Source organism: Strongylocentrotus purpuratus, unplaced genomic scaffold (genome assembly GCF_000002235.5).
Source record: "Strongylocentrotus purpuratus isolate Spur 01 unplaced genomic scaffold, Spur_5.0 spur5_scaffold_4, whole genome shotgun sequence".
Lineage (NCBI taxonomy): Eukaryota > Metazoa > Echinodermata > Echinoidea > Camarodonta > Strongylocentrotidae > Strongylocentrotus > Strongylocentrotus purpuratus.
Window position 1 is genome coordinate 26,587,679 of NW_022145610.1, and position 18,876 is coordinate 26,606,554.

The 18,876-nt window shown below is 35.8% G+C and overlaps 1 protein-coding gene across 1 annotated transcript; it reads left to right on the forward strand.

Annotated features, from left to right (window-relative positions):
- The first annotated feature begins 9,322 nt into the window (after window positions 1–9,322).
- Window positions 9,323–18,592, forward strand: LOC105436566 (cell division cycle 7-related protein kinase-like). The gene is made up of 7 exons (XM_030997989.1): window positions 9,323–9,478; window positions 11,240–11,403; window positions 13,420–13,506; window positions 14,020–14,155; window positions 14,905–14,998; window positions 17,804–17,873; window positions 18,411–18,592. The coding sequence occupies exons 1-7, from the start codon at window positions 9,471–9,473 to the stop codon at window positions 18,521–18,523; spliced, it is 672 nt and encodes a 223-aa protein (XP_030853849.1). The 5' UTR covers window positions 9,323–9,470; the 3' UTR covers window positions 18,524–18,592.
- Window positions 18,593–18,876: the final 284 nt, after the last annotated feature.

An 18,876-nucleotide genomic window follows, 5' to 3' on the forward strand; every position in this document is an offset into this window, starting at 1 on the left:
TATTATGTGTGAATTATGTTAATGATGTACAATATGTTATGAATTAAATTAATGATTTTGGAGACTATGCAGGTCCGAAAGCCGTTAAATTGGAATAAGACAGTATTTATGAAACTGGATATTGTAGATGATTTTTTTTCATGATAATGATTATGTATACGGTTCAACCTGTTAAACATGTAGGAGTATATTTATTCGGAAATAAGAAAATATTACAAGATTTAAACTGAAAAGTAAAAATTGATGAAATTCGAAACGTATTACATATATGAAAAATGAGAGATCTTACTTTTTATGGTAGAATAATTATTTTGAAAATGTTAGCGGCGTCACAAATTGTGCATACCGCAACTGTTGTACCAGTACCAAAATGTGTTTTACAGATATTGAATAGACTATTGTTTTGTTCCAAAAAAAAACTATTAAAAAAAGGTAATGTAGTTAGAATATGACCGATGTCGGTAGTGAAAAATCTTCACTCCGTTTGACATTGATATCTCGTTTCTTTAATGATAATGGCTATAATTAGAAAAAAATATGTTTAGATACTGGTCAAATGAAATAGGGGGTAAGCCACTTTGCTCATAGTTTAATTGCAATATATTTATTTAAAAAAAAAAAAATTATTATGCACTAAACATAATTTGCCAGAATTTGGTGAAGATCTTTTTTTGTACTCGGTCAGAAATAAGATTCATTGATATGTTTAAAGTAAGAAATATTCCAAATGAAATTATTTGGGGAAAAAAGTAACATTTCCTTTAACAAAAAAAATTATTTTCTCGAGAATGGCAAGATGCCGGTTTATTGAAAATTCATAATTTGATTACAAATAGTATTTGGAATGACTCTACATTAACAAAAAAAAGTGATCGAACATCAGCTTTTATTTGATTTTAAATATACAAAATTAAAGAAAGCAATTCCGCAGTGTTGGTGAGGTAGATTAAGTGTTGTCGATGATTTCAAAGATGAATGTGATATTTCGAATCTTGTAAAAATTGGATAAAGTAAATGTTTTTATTATGAAAGTGAAAGATTTCTATCGTTTGTGAATACGGAAGACGGCAAGAAAACCAATTGTCATTTATATTTCGAATTCCTTTCTAGATTTATATCATGACTTTGTTTGGAAAGATGTATTTTTATTTAAATTAAAGCAAATTCGTAATAATAAAATTAAACAATTCCATTTCGAGATGATTCATAGGATTGTAGCCTCAAAAGAAAATGTATATAAATGGCAAAATATAAATAATAATGTATGCAACGCTTTAATACGGAAAAGCTTATTCAACGTTTCACTTTTTGTTGTATTGCAAGGAAGTGATAATTTTTTGAAAAATAATATGTAACTTGATATTTCACCTATGCCAAATAGAACAATAAACCAAAATATATAAGTTGTAGATTAGGACATAGGAAACAAGAAATATACTCTCCTGACTAATATTAAAATTATGCGTAATATGCAATTAATAATTGTCACGTTAAAATATTGTTAATGGTTCTGTTAATTACCCGCATATTTTTTATTTTTTTAAAGTCGTTGCTAAGATTGTTTTTAACATTATGAATGTGTTAGCAAAGAAAATAATACAAAGCTGGAAGAATATTGAATAAACTACAATCTTTAGCCAATGTTTTTTTTTCATTCGATCATTGAGTAATTTTTATTAATGTAAATATATAATGGTAATAAAAAACCTCGCTTGAGGAAAATGAAGGTCACACTGGAGAACGATGATGTTTTTTGTTGAGAACTGCATAACTTTATAATATACATGCTTGACATGCATTGGTCTGAATTTCCAAACGCTTTACAACATCATTCATGTCAAATCGATTGAGTTAAAAAAAAGAAGTAAGTTTTACATTACATGGCGATCGCCGCCTAATAAAATCTCTTTGGCAACCGGGCAATATGCCAAGCCACGCGATTGTGTTTACGCATACCTGTAATTACTATATTTTTTATTTTCCCTTCTTCTTTCGTTCCCTCCCCCTCCCTCCCATCCCTCCCTCTTTCTCTCTCTCTCTCTCTCTCTCTCTCTCTCTATTTCTCTCTTTGTCTCTGTCTCTGTCTCTCCATCTCTCTTTTTATAATTATGAGAAGTCTTTTTTTTAAATTTTGTTACTAATGGTAAAAGTCTAAACATCTAATAAACGACATATAACATAATGTACGTATTTACTTTCATAAACAAGATACATGTAATAGGAAAATTAATAGGGGGGGGGGTAGTGAACACAATTTTTTTTTTTTTTGGGGGGGGGGGGCTCGAAAATTTGAAAAATCGCAGGTGTAGTAAATTGGTACCTGGTAATATTTGTTCCTTAAATGCTTTGAGCACCTTATGGTAGCTTGGCTTAGCCAGGGTAATAACAGCACTTCAGCATCCCCTCTGGTGGATATTATGCGCAGTATTCGTTACTGTATCTCTCGTACATCAAATGTACTGATATAATAATGGAACCGTTTAAATACAACTAAAAAAAGAAGATTTGTTCATCATGTTCATGGTATCGCATATCGTGTATGAATAGATACAGCCATTCCATTGAAAACACAATCGCATAAACTAGATAACGTCTCTAGGGCAATTTTAATAATCTCTTGTATTGCATTCAGAAATTATATTTGGATTAATTACCATGTCAGTGTAACATTTTAGAAGGGGTGGAAAAGGCTGTTGAAATTGCAACTTGTTGATTCTTAGAAAGTATTTGTCCAATACGTTAGCTTAAGGGAAACAAGAAAAGGAATTTAAATCTTATTCGCCATAATATCGAAATATCTGTTGGTCCTCAAACCAATCTCCTTAAAATATTGCTAAATCAAAATTTCTTTCGGTTTCATGCCCCATGCTGTATATTCGCAATTTACCTTCTGTCTTACTCTCCCATGCACACACTAAGAAATAAAGGTACAATTCTGCAAGAATAGCAGCACCCTCTACCAAAGACCCGTAGGTGGATGAAAATCTGCACCCCTATTGCACCCTTATGGCTTAGTGTGCATACAGCATCTAAATTAATGAACTGATGATTGAATGGATAAATCTCACTTTAAATCTTACTTTTTAACTGCATAATGTAATGCCGTGAAACCTTGTTCGTCGACTTCGTTTATACCAGCACTTGACTGCGTGAGAAATTTCTGCACCTCTTGTTCGTTTCCTTGATTGACTGCGTCAAAGAGATCCATCGTCTCTATCTGGAAAAAATATGAACACAGTCAATAAGGCTGTCATAAACTAAATAGTAATTGTTCATATTGCTCATTCCAAAGCTTTGAACAACATTGTAATGATGTACACGAACACGGAAACAACAACTAGTCACGGACGTTATACGCAATCGGCTAGACTATCTTTTTTGAAAGTTATACTTAAAACCAAAATCTTTTTTTTTTACAAATAGACGAAGTATCTGGGGATTTTTTGCAGAGTATTGTTGTAAACTGTTTTATTTACCAAAGAAATATCTGCGTCTACTGATATTCACACAGCTGATGGGGAAAAGTCTGTCTAATATCATAGGAGTCAAATGCTACCATTAATTTACATTAATGTACTACTTGTACTTTTTATTTTGCATTCAGTTTTTGTACAGTAAATCACTGTCACATAGCGCCAAAAGCCAAGCCGCCATCGCTTATGCATGCAGTCCCAGATCAGGCAAAATTAATGACGCCTCATTTGCAATTGGCCTAACAAAATTATGGTCACAACCCGCCGTGTGTCATTCTGCACGGGTGTGTCCCCTGGGTGTGTCCGCAGCTACGGTCGGCTCGAAGGCCAACTCCTAAGATTCGCATGTCCTCCTTGCAACTTCCGTGCGATGTCGTACGGCTCCTTATGACTGATTGACTATAGTCCGTCGCTGTTTTCACGAAGTGACGGTAGTGAAAAAAATTGCATTCACTTTGCGTTACGATTTTCCTCACTACCGTCACTTCGTGAAAATATGCCGAAGACCAGCCGCAAAAATGCCTGGATTACATTTGGCCTGCGATTAGTCTAAGGAGCCCGTATCCTGCCCGTATCCCCTTTTTCGTGTGGCCTCCGTGCGGAGGCAGGGGGCGGCGGACCTCTACGATTTTGTTGCGCGAGAAGTTATACAAATTTGAAAAATCGTAAGCCCGTAGCCCGTAGATATGTCGTAGTTGGCATTGCACAATCCCCGCTCGCGCATCGCGCGAAGGCCTCGCGCCGAACGTGCATATATACTGGGGCTTCGGACACTCAAAAATGGCACGGCGGCTGCACGGTCACCGTATGTTCTCCGCGCAGCGTATGTACGGAAGCTGTACGGACTCCGTGCGATTTCCGTGCAGAGGCTGCGATGACTGCCTGGCTACTGCACTGAAATCGCATGATTGCCGTACAATCTCCGAGCAGACTCTGTACAAAAACATTGTGGCCCGTAGCCTCCTACGATGCCCCCAAAATCGCACGAAAAATCAAAGACCAATTTATCGTAATTTGTTTTAAAGAAGTATAACGAACTTGTGTCATTCTTACCCCGGCTGGTCCTTAATGATGGAAGAACTAACAGCTGCCCTTAATCTTGGACTTCTTTACAAAATATTAGCAATATGAGATGGAGAACATCGTGGTAACGAAATGACGAAGAGAGCAACTTCGTTGTTATCTTTTTTCGCGGCATAAAATGACCGAGAAGTTTGACGCAACATAATCATATAAAAATAGTTCGTGTTCCGTTGAGAGACACACGTCATAAAAGGCCATTGACACTTGGCTGACGAATGCTTATCTTATACTCTGATTGGTACCTAGAAGGGGGAGGAAAAACAAATACAGTTCATTACAATTTTATAGCTCATACTCTAGTCACGGGACCTATTTCAGAAGTATAAAAAATGAAATTCGCGTCACTCCAATCCCAATTTACATACTAGATTATGATATAAAAGGATGTATGCCGGTACCTTGCCGCCAAAATTACATGAATATGAAGATATTCGGGCATCTCGTTGCCAAGAATAATATTGTTCCGTTTCTAAATGTTGCGAGCTAGTGAGGCGAACCAGCGGTAAAAATGTATTTTCGATATAAAAGATATATAATATATTCAGGGACCTCGCTGTCGATCAGCTCGTTGCCCGAATATGGAGGCATTGCAACACTTCGCCGCCTGAAATCGTCCTGTTTCCAAATTATGCCAGGGAGTGTAGCGAGCGAGGAAGAGATTTTTCAATTTCTCAGCGAGGTTGATAATATTCGGTGTTCTACGAAATCGTCGTTATTCTAAAATATTTTTTATATGTGGCTAAACTTATCCCGCGGCAATCCTACCCGTTTGAAAACGCTTGTCTAGCAGTGCTAGACCAGCGATACTATGACACGTACATGCGTTTGATCGATGAGTATCTCAAACAAGACCTATAAACTAACCCTAAAACGTGAACAAGATTTTAAGTTTAAACAAATAAAAGCAGTATTTACAGTGGCGTGATATTTTGAGGGGGCTCAGCCAGGAAGATTATGAAATATTTCATCAGCGCCAGGAAAAGGTCATCACTTGGGTATCGGCAATCGCTTGGAACGTAACGGAAACCGAGAAGACGTTGCAAATTAACTACATAGGACCCTTTGTCCAAGAGCCACCTTAAAGGGATCCGGTAACTTTGTCTCAGATTCTAAAACGAAATCATGCTGCAATGATAATTATAAACCTTTAGGTCAGTCAGGAACCCCATGACTTTTACGAACCGATCGCCTGTCTGATTATCAAGATACATTCTATTGGGGAAAATGGGTTTGGTAAAACCGGTCACTCAATTCGAATTCAATTCTTGATATTAAGAATTACTATTGCTTTACAACGTAAAAAATGTTTTTTGATATCAAGAAATATGTTTTAATGATAAAACGGCTTGCCATAAGATCGAGCCAGTTCGCCACAACTCGAGGCTCCAACTCGGCTAAGTGGGAGCCCTGCTTAGAGCCCTGCCGGTGATCCTAGGGACAGAGACCCTGGACGCTCTCGAGTTTTAGCAATTATTTTATAGCTTTCAAAATAGAAACTCTTATATAGGACTATACTTCGAAATTTGCACTGCCCCTAAAAGGGCCCCAATTGTTTGTTTTTTCGTTGGAAATCGATTCTCTCTCACACACTCACGCACGAAAACACATACGCACACACGAACGCTCTCTCTCTCTCTCTCTCTCTCAATGACAATTATATAGAACAAAAATGTTGTATTGGAAGATCACTTCTGTCTGTACGAATGGGGTCCAGGGGCGCCTTAGGTGGTGCTTTAGGGATAGAGCCCCTGTTTGGGGTCCAGGGCGGAACCCCGGGCGCTCATAAGTTTTTTTTAATATTTAAATCTTCAAGAAGGCCGTCCGAGCGATAGAAATTAGAATTTTCTCGTTGGACTCCACAAAGCCCATTTCATTTCGTTAGGCATCAAAATTCTTATTAGGCCTACTGAATTTTTGTACTATTCTACTTTCGTCCAAAGTCTTCGTAGGGACATGTCGAGCCCACTCATTGGCAATGTAATATGTATGTACATATTTATTCATGCTCTTCTCTTTTTTTTATTTTTTCTCTCTCTCTCTTTTGCTCTCTCTCTCTCTCTCTCTCTCTCTAACTAACTCTCCTTTTCGTCTATCCCTTTATTTGATTTTCTCTTTTTTTTCTTTCTTTCGTCGTCCCCCCTCACTTTATTTAGGACGCATAAAAAGGGAGTGCCGCGGACTATTCGCCTCCCCTGAGGGATTACGCAAAACTTGCGGTGGGGTGGGGTTTCGATCCCATCCAGTACTTTGCCGACCCTTAACTCAGACTAACGAGAGAAAAAAAAATCCCATTTCTTTTTCTCTCTACTTATTTTGAACATTCTTTTCTCTTTCTTTTCTGCTATTTTCTTCTGTCGCTCTCCCCCGTTTTCTTTTGGGGGCCGCCAAAAGGCGGGGGTGGTCGATTCGATCGATCACCTATTCACCTATTCACCTTTTCACCGTAGTGACATCGCATGACTTTCTTATGCCCTTTCTATAGACCCTTCGACTGGTTCTGGAAGATCATTCCGTGTTTTTGCAGATTTTGCACACGCAGCGGGTAAAATATTGTCATAATACATTCTAATCTTTTTATTGTATGCTATAATTTGTGTCAATTATTGTTTGTTCTCCCTATTAAACTGCTTAATCACCTTGTATGCCCCGTTTTCCGCACGCAATATTTGTTCTATTTCTGGTGGCAAACCATAAACCATGACTGTGCACATGCCCAGTAATTGCTCATTTACCTTAAAGGCGGCAAAACTGTTTCGACACTCTGGAGAGTGGGACTGTGCAAAAAATAGCATTTGACAATTTAACATTTAAAAAATAATAATACTACTATCAAAGAGGACAAAGCAAATTCAAATTTAGTTTGGAAAAGCTTGCTAGATCATCGCGAAATCTCCTTTTCAGTTGCATAATTTGCATTGGCTCTGATTGGTAAACAACGTGGATTTGGTTTAATGTACAGACAAGAACTAAATATTCATACCCTTTGTAAATTTCATTTTGTGTGTTTTTCGTAACTCAAGAATGAAAAAGATTGACTCGTTGAACTGGAGCCTTTATTAAATGCTTTTAGATGTAAGCTTGAATTATTGTCATGACACATAAATCGGAACAAATAAATTTTTCACATACTTGAAAAATTACAAAGCTTTGAGGTGGGGGGGGGGATGTAATTTCTGTTGAGGATACATGTTACACAATCATCATTATGTAAAAGTTTTCAATATACTTATTCAATTGGATCACCCCTATACCCCTCCTCTCAATAATGGGTACAAATTACCTACGCACCTGATGACAGACGATGATTTATTCATGCACTAGAAAGCGAAGCCTGGCATCGCGAATTCAAGATAAGAACATGGAGAAATACAGATTCTCCCATATGGCTCCGTTTAGTCTCATTTCACAACGCCCCCTATCGTCAGAGCATGGTCAGATTCAGCAGCCTAACATGTTAGCCTATGGACGTTTTTTTTTTTTTCATTTTTTGTTTAAACGAAAAGCACATCCACCCCGACGTACGTTATCACTAGCTCTTTCATTGGAGATCTCATGTCTCATTGACTTTTGAAAGTTCACCCACCGTAATTTTTCAAAATAGGTTGCAAGCTCGTCATTGCCTATAATACACATGTGAAACAAGTCTAACTTTGGACTCAGTTTACCAAGCGATTTGAAGATTATAGGTCGAGCACACGAAACATAAAAAGCATGAATTATCATAGATCACTTCTGCCTATTTCGTTTTGTCCATTTCATCCAACCCCCCACCGTAATTTTTCCATTTAGTAAAAGCAAACATTTTGCCGAGTTTAGCAAAAACATGAATATTCATGAATGGTCAGACAATACAGCCTTTTAGTACGTAACGTATAGTGAATGGGAATGTGCGATGATTCGTGTAGGAGGTAGAGGTCAGTGGTTTGTGCTGGCAATGTTCACGCGAGCGAAAATGAGACAATCGGAGCAATATGCCTACATAGTTACACCTAATATCGATGTAAACGACCCAGACTATTAGAAGACAAAAAACTGCAGGCGCGATGAAGAAGTACTTCATCTCAATTGCATCAGACCTCCTGCCACTGGGGCAGGAGGCGCTACTCCTGGAAAGTGCCCCCCCCCCACACTTTTCTTGCAGAGTCTTTCATAGTTACGTGGTTACCCTGAAGATGTTCAAGGTAAATTTATCCTCATTTATATAGTTTGGCGATAGGCATGGATTATTTACGAATCATTATTGCAAGAAATTTTGTTTAAACTCTGAAATCAAAATCAATTTTTCTAAGATATCAGACAAAAACTTTCGACATGTGGCATGACAGTAAAGAACAAACATTTAGCTTTAAAAATGGCCATACTTATGTATAAATTTAACAATATGCGTCAAATGATTGAAATGAGCGATTTACCGAAATTTTGAAACAGTAAACCCTGTCCAAAAGCTGTTGAAATTAAATTAGTTAGAATGTGTTTATCTATATTCTCAATTTGTACATTAAGAATTTAATTTAAGAATAGCGTGAGCATGTTTAAAAATAACTTTGCTAAATGGCATAGAATTGTGTCTTCCGAAATAGGCCTAGTATAATCTCAAAAGGATATTGGATATTTATTCTGCTATGATATGACACATTTTTCTATTACATTGCAGTTCTATAGCTTTGATCTCATTTTTGTTCTATATATCACCTATATTACACTACCATTTCTCGTTTGTTTCTTTGAAGACACCATAGCCCCAAATTTTATTTGTTTTCAGACGCTGAATTTAAATGGACCGCGAGCTGAATGAATTTCCGGTTGACCCCAAACGCGGGAAATTCGTAGGTTTGTAAATTGAGATTGTTTTTCGTTTGCCGACAAAGTCTAACTGGAGTAGGGACCTTTTCACTGCAAATTTTGCAAAATCAGATGAAAGGGTAAGTGCAGATAACAATAAATATATAATAATTGTAATTTTGTGGAGTTTTTGATGTGTGAAGACGTGTGAAACGCAGGTTTTTTTTCCTACTTTTTCCTACGTCGCGCGTCGAGTCTCGAGAAGCAAAGACGTCAGCTCAAACGTTATTGGCATCGCGTAGCGCGTAGCTTGTTCGCCGATATGGAAGCAGGAGACCGTCAAAAACATGGATATACGTCGTGTCGTAATTCGAATTGCCACACTACCTAAATAATTACGTCGTGTAGTAATTTGAATTGCCACACTACCTAAATAATTACGTCGTGTCGTAATTCGAATTGCTACACGACGCAATTCCGAATTACTGCCCAACGATTTAACGTCATAAATGAATTAACTACACGACGTTAAATAATTAAGGTCGTGTAGCAATTCAAATTACTACACGACCTAAATAATTACGTCGTGTAGTAATTCGAATTGCTACACTACCTAAATAATTACGTCGTGTTGTAATTAATTACTGCTCAACGATTTAACGTCGTGTAGTTAAATCATTTAACGTCGTGTAGTTAATTCATTTAACGTCGTGTAGTTATATCAACCAATGAGACCGTTCGTAATATATGCGATGCGAAGACCGGCCACTACTATAGCGCGCACGAACGCGCATCGTATACATATTTTTGGCGCGCAAATATGATCTTCGCATCGCATATATTACGAAAGACCTCATTGGTTGATTTAACTACACGACGTTAAATTAATTAACTACACGACGTTAAATGATTTAACTACACGACGTTAAATCGTTGAGCAGTAATTAATTACAACACGACGTAATTATTTAGGTCGTGTGTTAATTCGAATTACGACACTACGTAATTATTTAGGTCGTGTAGTAATTTGAATTGCTACACGACCTTAATTATTTAACGTCGTGTAGTTAATTCATTTAACGTCATGACGTTAAATCGTTGGGCAGTAATTCGGAATTACGTCGTGTAGCAATTCGAATTACGACACGACGTAATTATTTAGGTAGTGTGGCAATTCAAATTAGAGTCTAGATCTACTACACGACGTAATTATTTAGGTAGTGTGGCAATTCGAATTACGACACGACGTATATCCATGTTTTTGACGGTCTCCTACTTCCATACGCCGAGACTCCCGGCGGCATGCAGCCAGCAGAGTCCGATGGATTACTACTGTCCTCGTAGCTCGGCCTCGCCCCAATTATACTAAGCTAAGCTTTGTTATACACTGTACCATGGCATGCATGCTGCCGACATTACAAAGTTACACAATTATTGAATTAACAAAATAACATGGCGGATTGTGATAAATATTAAACATCATGATCAATTGATTCGTGATCGTGGATGGTGGAGAAGAATTAGATCTAACTTCAAAGTTCAAGAAGGAGGCGTTGAAATCACTGAAAAGGAAGAAAGCAATAAATTACAAGAAGAGGAAGAGTTAAGTCGTTAAGACTAAGAATAAGAGAGAGAGAGAGAGAAAGTCAGCGAGCGGCGGGGCGCCATCCATCATCTATGCGTTCCTGAACAATCAGAAAAATCGTGGAGGGGGCCATAATGCCCCCCCCCCTGGTCTTTAGGAAATTAGGGTTAGGGTCTAAATGGGTAATACTAATAGGATGACCTGGCTGAGCAAGTCTCAGTGGACATTGCATTACAGAGTCATTAAATAGACAGAGTGATTTGATAATTATGGTTTTGGTTCAGACAATGTATCCAGGCCTTCTTTCTCCTCACAGCATCATGCTTGGCAAAAAGAACAACTTGAGCTCCACAAGCGCCCTCGATGTTGATGTGGATGCAGGAGAGATGGATTCGGATTTACGTCCTATAACACCAACGGTTATGACTACATGTAAGAAACGGAAGAGATCATCATTCAAGGGCCCAGTCAGAATGACAGGTAACTCATTTGGACTCCTTTTTTTTGGGGGGGGGGGGGAGGATTGGGACATTCATTCCTACCTGTAATTATCATTGAAGAGTGAAGACTCAAAACACCCAAGTTTTCTTTATTATGCATTTTTATTTACTGGAGTTGATATTATATGAACAAAGATTTTTTTTTCTTTTTTTTTCTTGAAATTTAAAATAGATTCATACATGTGCAGTGGTTATGTATCAGGGAATAATGTTGATATCAAGATGAACAATGAAAGGAGTACTGTAAGTTACTTGTCTCACGAACGAACGAACTTGTCTCACAATTTTTTTTATTTTTATAAATACATGAACATTCATCGTTACCAAAAAGAAGATACATTAACAACCTCCCAGTAGTATCACAGTGAATGGATAAGAAGTGCAAATCATCCAAAATTTGCCTTTCAATTTATATTAAAAACTCCAACCATAATTAGTTCTACTTCTAATGTACTCATGAAGAAGAGTAGTTCAAGTTCAAGTTGAAGTTCAATTTATTTCTCCACAAATGCAAAACATAGGGAGCTACATAAAATAAAATACATATGTACAATACAATAATAAAACATGTACATTATATATAAAACGACTCCAGTTGAAGCAATGTATGTTTTAAAAAGAAAAAATCAGCAAATGTGGAAGGGGTAGTCAAAAATCAAAAATGATTTGTCGAGGACTACCCCCAATAATGAAAGAAAAAAAATTATACAATTAAAACTTAAGAGTAAATATAAGGTAAAATGATGAGGTGGTACCAATAACAAGAAAGAAGAGGGAGAAAAATATCAAAGACAAGGGGGGGGGGGGGGGGAGTGCATCTACCTATATGTGAATGTTGTAAAGAATGGGTTACTTATTAATAATCTTAATTTAGCCTTAAATGAATACAATGAAGAACAATGTTTGATGTCAGGTGGAAGATGACTCCATAACATAGGTCCATTGAAGGGTATCCGTTTTTGTAAAAAAGAAGTCTTAGCTATGGGTATATGGAAACTATTTGCATTTCTTGTAGCATATGAATGAATAGAAGAGTTCAGTATAAAAGGGTCATCAAAGACAGGTGGCAAGTTGTTATGTTTGTGCTGGAACATTAATTGACCAAGCTGCATAATATATATAGAATTAACATTTAAAATATTCATCCGTTTAAATAGGGGTGCAGTATGTGCTCGGTAGGAAGATTTGGTTATCAAGTGTATGGCTTTCTTTTGAAGAACTTAAAGTCTATTCAGAAGGGTTACTGAGCAGTTGCCCCAAACAATATTTGCATACGACATTAAGCAACAATGTATTATAAAGGTTACATAAGATTGGCAAAGGAAATAATTTATGCACAACATAAAGAATACCTATTGCACTTGAAATCTTGGAGGCAATGTGGTTAACATGTGTCTTCCAGTTTAAGCCTTCATCTACATATATTCCTAAACATTTTGTTGAACAGACTCTGGATAAATATTTATCATTTAATTGCACATGTAATTCATCAACATCGAAATTGATATTTCTCCCTTTAAACACCATATAATTAGTTTTAGTCATGTTGACTTTTAATTTATTAGCATAAAACCAGCATGAAACCTTCTCCGATTCTGTTTTCAAATTCCTATTCAGTTGCTGAACAGATTTACCAGACAAAAACATATTTGTGTCATCAGCAAATAATATAAAGGACAATTTACTAGAAGCATAATGAAGATCATTAATGAATAATAGAAACAATGGGGGGGGGGGGGGCCAAGGATACTCCCTTGAGGAATTCCAGTCACAATGTTACATAAATCAGAAGACTGTCGATCAATAATAACAAATTGTTTACGATTATTTAAATTATTTAAATAATATAAGTCATGATGAATATGAAACAAAATACAATTTAACCTGTTATGTTTTCTTTGTCATATTGTACCTCATCTCTCCTTATCTAATGCAATGAGGGGGCGTTACTGATGTAAAATTGACTTCAGTCTCTCATTTTCGCTCTTCTTTTCAGAGAAAATACGGGCAGATATAAGCACCATGCTGAAAGCTGTTCCCAAAATTGATGAGTTGTTCACAGTGCTTGACAAAATAGGAGAAGGTGAGAATACTTACGTGATGTTTATAGAAGAAATGATTTGTATGCATCTCAAGAAGCTTTAAAGAAAATATTCACCACTATTAATAGAAGTGAAGTTTGAACATTAACATTACTGTTAACCATCAAATAAGGCATTATTTAGCTTAGGTAAAATGTATTGTTATTTTTGACTCGTTGTTGTTTTTTATCACTTGTGAACCACGACCTGATCACATGAAAAATAGCCCCCACCCACTAGTATCTTTTTGAAGAAAGGAATTTAATTCAATTAAAATTCTACATGTAAGTCTGGGTCAGCTTTGCATTTTTAATATTTTGTTGATTGATTGATTTTTTTATTTATTAATATATATTTGTTTTAATTCATCCAGAAGTGGTACATTGCAAAACTATCAAGATTGAATAAACTGTATTCAAGTATTTGATATGCCCCTAGGGAATTAATTGTATCCATACAACACTAAAATACAGCAGGAGAGATAAAGATATGATATCTTTTCCCCTTTCTTACAGGTACATTCAGTTCTGTGTATAGAGCCACTCTGAAGAAGACTCCAGACTGTAACCAGGAGTTTGCTCTGAAACACATCATCCCTACCAGTCATCCATCTCGTATCCTCAGTGAACTCAGCTGCTTGGTCAGAATAGGGTACGTCATATAGCTGAATGCTGCTCTGGGGCCTGTTTCATAAAATAATGTTATCAATAACAAGTTACAAGCTATTGTTATAAGCTACTGAAATTATGGCATCTGATTGGCTGAGAGCAAACTTGTCATAGAAATTTAGTATTTGTTATAGATAACAGGTTTCATGAAATGGGCCGCAGCTCTTTCATCGGTCATCCATCTCATGAATGTCTCGGTGATCATTTTAAAAAAAATTATTCAAGAAGCTCTATCCTCCTAAAGTTCAAATTGGTAACCGACTTTTCTTGACATTGTCCGCTGTTGGATTTCAAATTGAATTATCATATGGTATTTTGTACATGTGTTGTTTTTGTACTCATATACTGTTTTTGTACTCATGTACTTGTGTTTTGTAGGTGAATGAGATTATTATTCCAGTTTGTAGGAATATGTTACAGAACCTAAATATAAGTGTAAGATTTTATATTGACATGTTACAGTATATTACTTACGGTATCTATGGCAAAGGTCAAAGTTTATTCTCAAAAGTTTGCATAAGGGATACCACCTCATGAATCAAAATGTATGAGACTGTTCTCTTTTCCTTTTCTAGAATCTTGTTCTTCATTCCATCATTGTTGGTGTTTTTTATCCTCTGTACTACATGTATCTGCTTTTCATCTCTTTGTTATTTCTTTCTGTTCTTCACCCTTTGCTGATTCACCAACACTAATTTACATTTTTGATTTGATGTACTCTTATTTTTCTAGGGGCTGTCATAATGTGATGGGGGTGAAACTCACTGTGAGGGAGAAAGACAACATTGTCATTGTGATGCCACACTTCAAACATAATAAATTTCAGGTGAGTGTAGTATTTTGATGAAATGAATGATTTATTTGCTGAACCAACTGGACAAGCTTAATTTTTCATACAAGAGAGTTTTTTGTTTTTTTCTCTTTGCCTCTTAGAGGTGTTTATTCAATATTCAAACAGTAACATAATTTTGCTTACAATTCAGCAAATCAATGGAACATCAATAATGCACAAGTTATTTATTCAAATATAACTAAGCAAATTGGCAGGAAATTTCATATTTTGTACTTTCAAATGTTCGTTTATTTCTATTCTGTTAGTCATTTCTCTCTTAAACAAGTAAATCAAACTCAAATCTCTATTATCATACCCATACTTATTACGAAAAATAATCATTTTATAAATCGACCAAAAAGCAATAGTCATTATCCAATCGATTTCGGTTTGCGAATTCATTTTGAGTAATAAAACAATATCTATCTCTATTCTAAGATTGAAAGCACGTGGAAATAAGTCCTTTAAATATGCAAAGAAGGTTTCATTTGCCTTACATGAAATGAAAGCATGAAGCACATCTTCAGTCTTTTTGCATTTTAAACAAAGGTCATCGTATGAGAGACCCCACTTGAACAGATTGTTACGAACTGGTAACATATTATATAAAAGCTTGAAATTAAATTCACGTAGACGAAAATCTTTTATCCCAATCAAATTCCTATTAAAAACAGAGGACCATTTTAAAACGTCCTTCTGCAAGACATCTTCCCAATACAAACAACATTTATTTATTTTAATTTGTTCAAAACTAATCATATTATACCACTGTTTACTACTCAAAAGACTAACAGGCTTAACTGATTTTCCAAATACAAAATGAGGGATAGAGAAATTATGGTCTTTGAAAACCAAAGGTACCCTATGCTTATCATTTATCCAAATTTTTGGAATTGATTTTTGTAACTTTGTATAGTCAAAAATCAAAAATTGTTTACTTCTCCTAGTTTTAAGGCGGATAAATAATTCATTTACTGAAACAAAAGTACCATTTTTAAAGATATCATTTAAGTATATAATACCACTTTTATACCAGTCTTCATAAAATAACATTTTCTTTTCAAAAACAATATCTTGATTATACCATAAAATATTTTCGTCGACATGTTTCTGTGTCTGACATTCAGCTGATGTGTATTTGTTTATGAGGTACCATGCATGTAATATTTCTATATACAAATATGGGACATTTCTAAGTTTTAAGAGATTTTAAGTATAATCAGTATAATTGCAATTGAGCAGTAGATGCAGCCCTCCCAAACAGTCAAACCAATGTTTACATATGTCTTTCCAATTTCCTGTTGTATTATCTAAAAGCATCCCAAGCCACTTCAGCCTAAAACTAAACATCTGCTTTTTAACATCAATCATTCGTATTCCTCCTTCACAATAATCCTCAGTAACAATACATCGTTTTACCTTTTCAAATTTACTTTTCCAAAGAAATTTAAATATCAGGCTATTAAGTTTTATCAAAAAAGTAGACGGTATTGTATCAACAATCATTAAATGGATAACTTGACTAATTGCAAGTGATTTGATAATAGTCAGTCTTCCAAACAAAGTCAGGTTTCTTTTTCTCCAGTTATCTAACAGTTTTTGCATTTTTTCTAATTTATTTTCCCAATCTATCTTTAAAGCACACTGCAGATCAGGTGCGATATAATGTTCTAAGTATTTTACTGGCTCATCTGTCCAATGTAAGCCAAAACAAGATAACGACCATCGTTGACAGGCTGTTCCAATCCAAATCAAGACAGTTTTTTCTCTATTTAACTTCGGTCCTGCAACTATGCCAAAAACCTCTAATTCGATTAAAATATTTTCAAAAGAATTTATATCAGATGCATAAAATAAGGTGTCATCTGCATATTGCAGCAATTTCAGATCAATACCTTTATCATCAATATCTAGACCTTTGATTTCCTTATTTTCTCTCACTTTATTTGCCATTAATTCAGCGGCCATTACAAACAATAAGGCCGAGAGGGGACACCCTTGGCGTATTCCTCTCAGAACACTAAAAGTTTCAGATAACCAACCATTTACAATTACAGAACTTGAAATATTTGTGTATAAAATTGTTACCCACTTCTGGAAAACAGGTCCAAAATTAAATTTACTCAGGCATTTTTTTATAAAAGTTACATCAATTACATCAAAAGCTTTAGAAAAATCTACCATCATAAGAGCACCGTTTTTACCGTTCCTTGTCATGTATTCAATGATATCTTTAGTAAGTCTTACATTACAAGCCGCCAGACGACCTCTTATGTAACCCGACTGATTTTCATGAATAATTTTACCAATTACTTTTTGAAAACGTTTTGCAAGCACTGTTGCAATTATTTTATAATCACTATTCAGCGATGTGATCGGTCTCCAATTCTTCAGCTCTCGGTGATCCCCTTTCTTGTATATCAAAGTAATTATTCCTTTCCTTTGAGTATCCGACATTTTCTCATTAGCATAACACTCGTTATTAAGAGCGGCAACTAAAATATCACAGATCTCATTCCAGAACACCTGATAGAATTCCGCGGTTATTCCGTCAGAGCCTGGAGTTTTGTTTTTCTTCATTGCGAATACAGCTTGTTTACATTCCCTGTGTGTTAATAAACCTTCACATATTTTATTTTCATCGTCAGAGAGAGATGAAATATTTTGAGAAAAAATATAATCTTCTGCATTTTTAACATCAATATCTTCTTTAGTATACAACTTACTATAAAAATCAACGGTTTCTTTCAATATTTCGTCTTGTTTTTCAATAATTCTTTTCCCGTTTCCTGTCTTCAGCTGATTTATGTTTTTTCTGCTAGCATTTCTCGCCAGCCAGCGATGAACATATTCGACGAATCCTTTCAAGGTTAGCACTACAGTTTTTCGTTTTTATTCTTACATTAAATCTCAAAACATATAGCTTGTAGTTACTTTATTTAATCTATTTTACAATAGAATGTGTCATCGACTGCGACCCGACATATTAAACATAATGTACGTCATATATCAGTGTCAAAGAGAGTCACCAGCCGCTGAGGGGGCACTGGCATCAAGGGAAGGACGGCACAAGTTTTACCAATTGCATAACATTCAAATTTACCAGGCCACTGATAAGGGGTAAATGTGGGAGGGGGTTCGATCATCTTCTAAGGCCTCATCTTCCCTTCTGCGTTTTTGTAATTCTTTGTTTTTCCTTTCCCTGTATGTTTCCCATTCTATAACATGAGGTGGAGGGCAGTGTTGGGGTTGCACGTGCCCTCGAACACCCCGCAGAAGCACCAATGTTACAACATTTTCATGGATTACTATTTATCATCAATATTTCTGGAATATGTAGTAAATATTGAACCCAAATTGTTTATGTACCTTATTTTTAACATGACAATGATGTCTTTTTTTTCAGATTTCAAAAAGATGGAGTCATCCTTGACAGTGAAGATGATTTCCTTTTTGACATTGGATTCGAGGATGATGAGTCCGGTGGTGAACCAACCCGGGATGAGTTGCATAACATAGCAAACACTGTTGGAAGCGTTTCGGACCTATGGGAACTCTGCAAGGAACTCAGACTGGAACATGACATCATAGCCAAAGCACTTCCTCTCGTAGACCACAGGAGCCTTGCTCTCCAAATCTTGAAGTCATGGTCTCGGGAGAAAACGGGAAATGAAAAAGCAAAGAAGAAAATTCTGAAGACAATTCCAGAATATGGACGTATTTGTTCAGGGAAAAGTACAAAACCGATATCTATACTGTACTTTAGAAATGGCGATGAGCTATGGCTATATGTATACAAACATCCTTTAATAGCCATAGATGATTAAAAATGGGTTATAATAAAAAAAACAAAAAAAAACACTTTTCCTTTT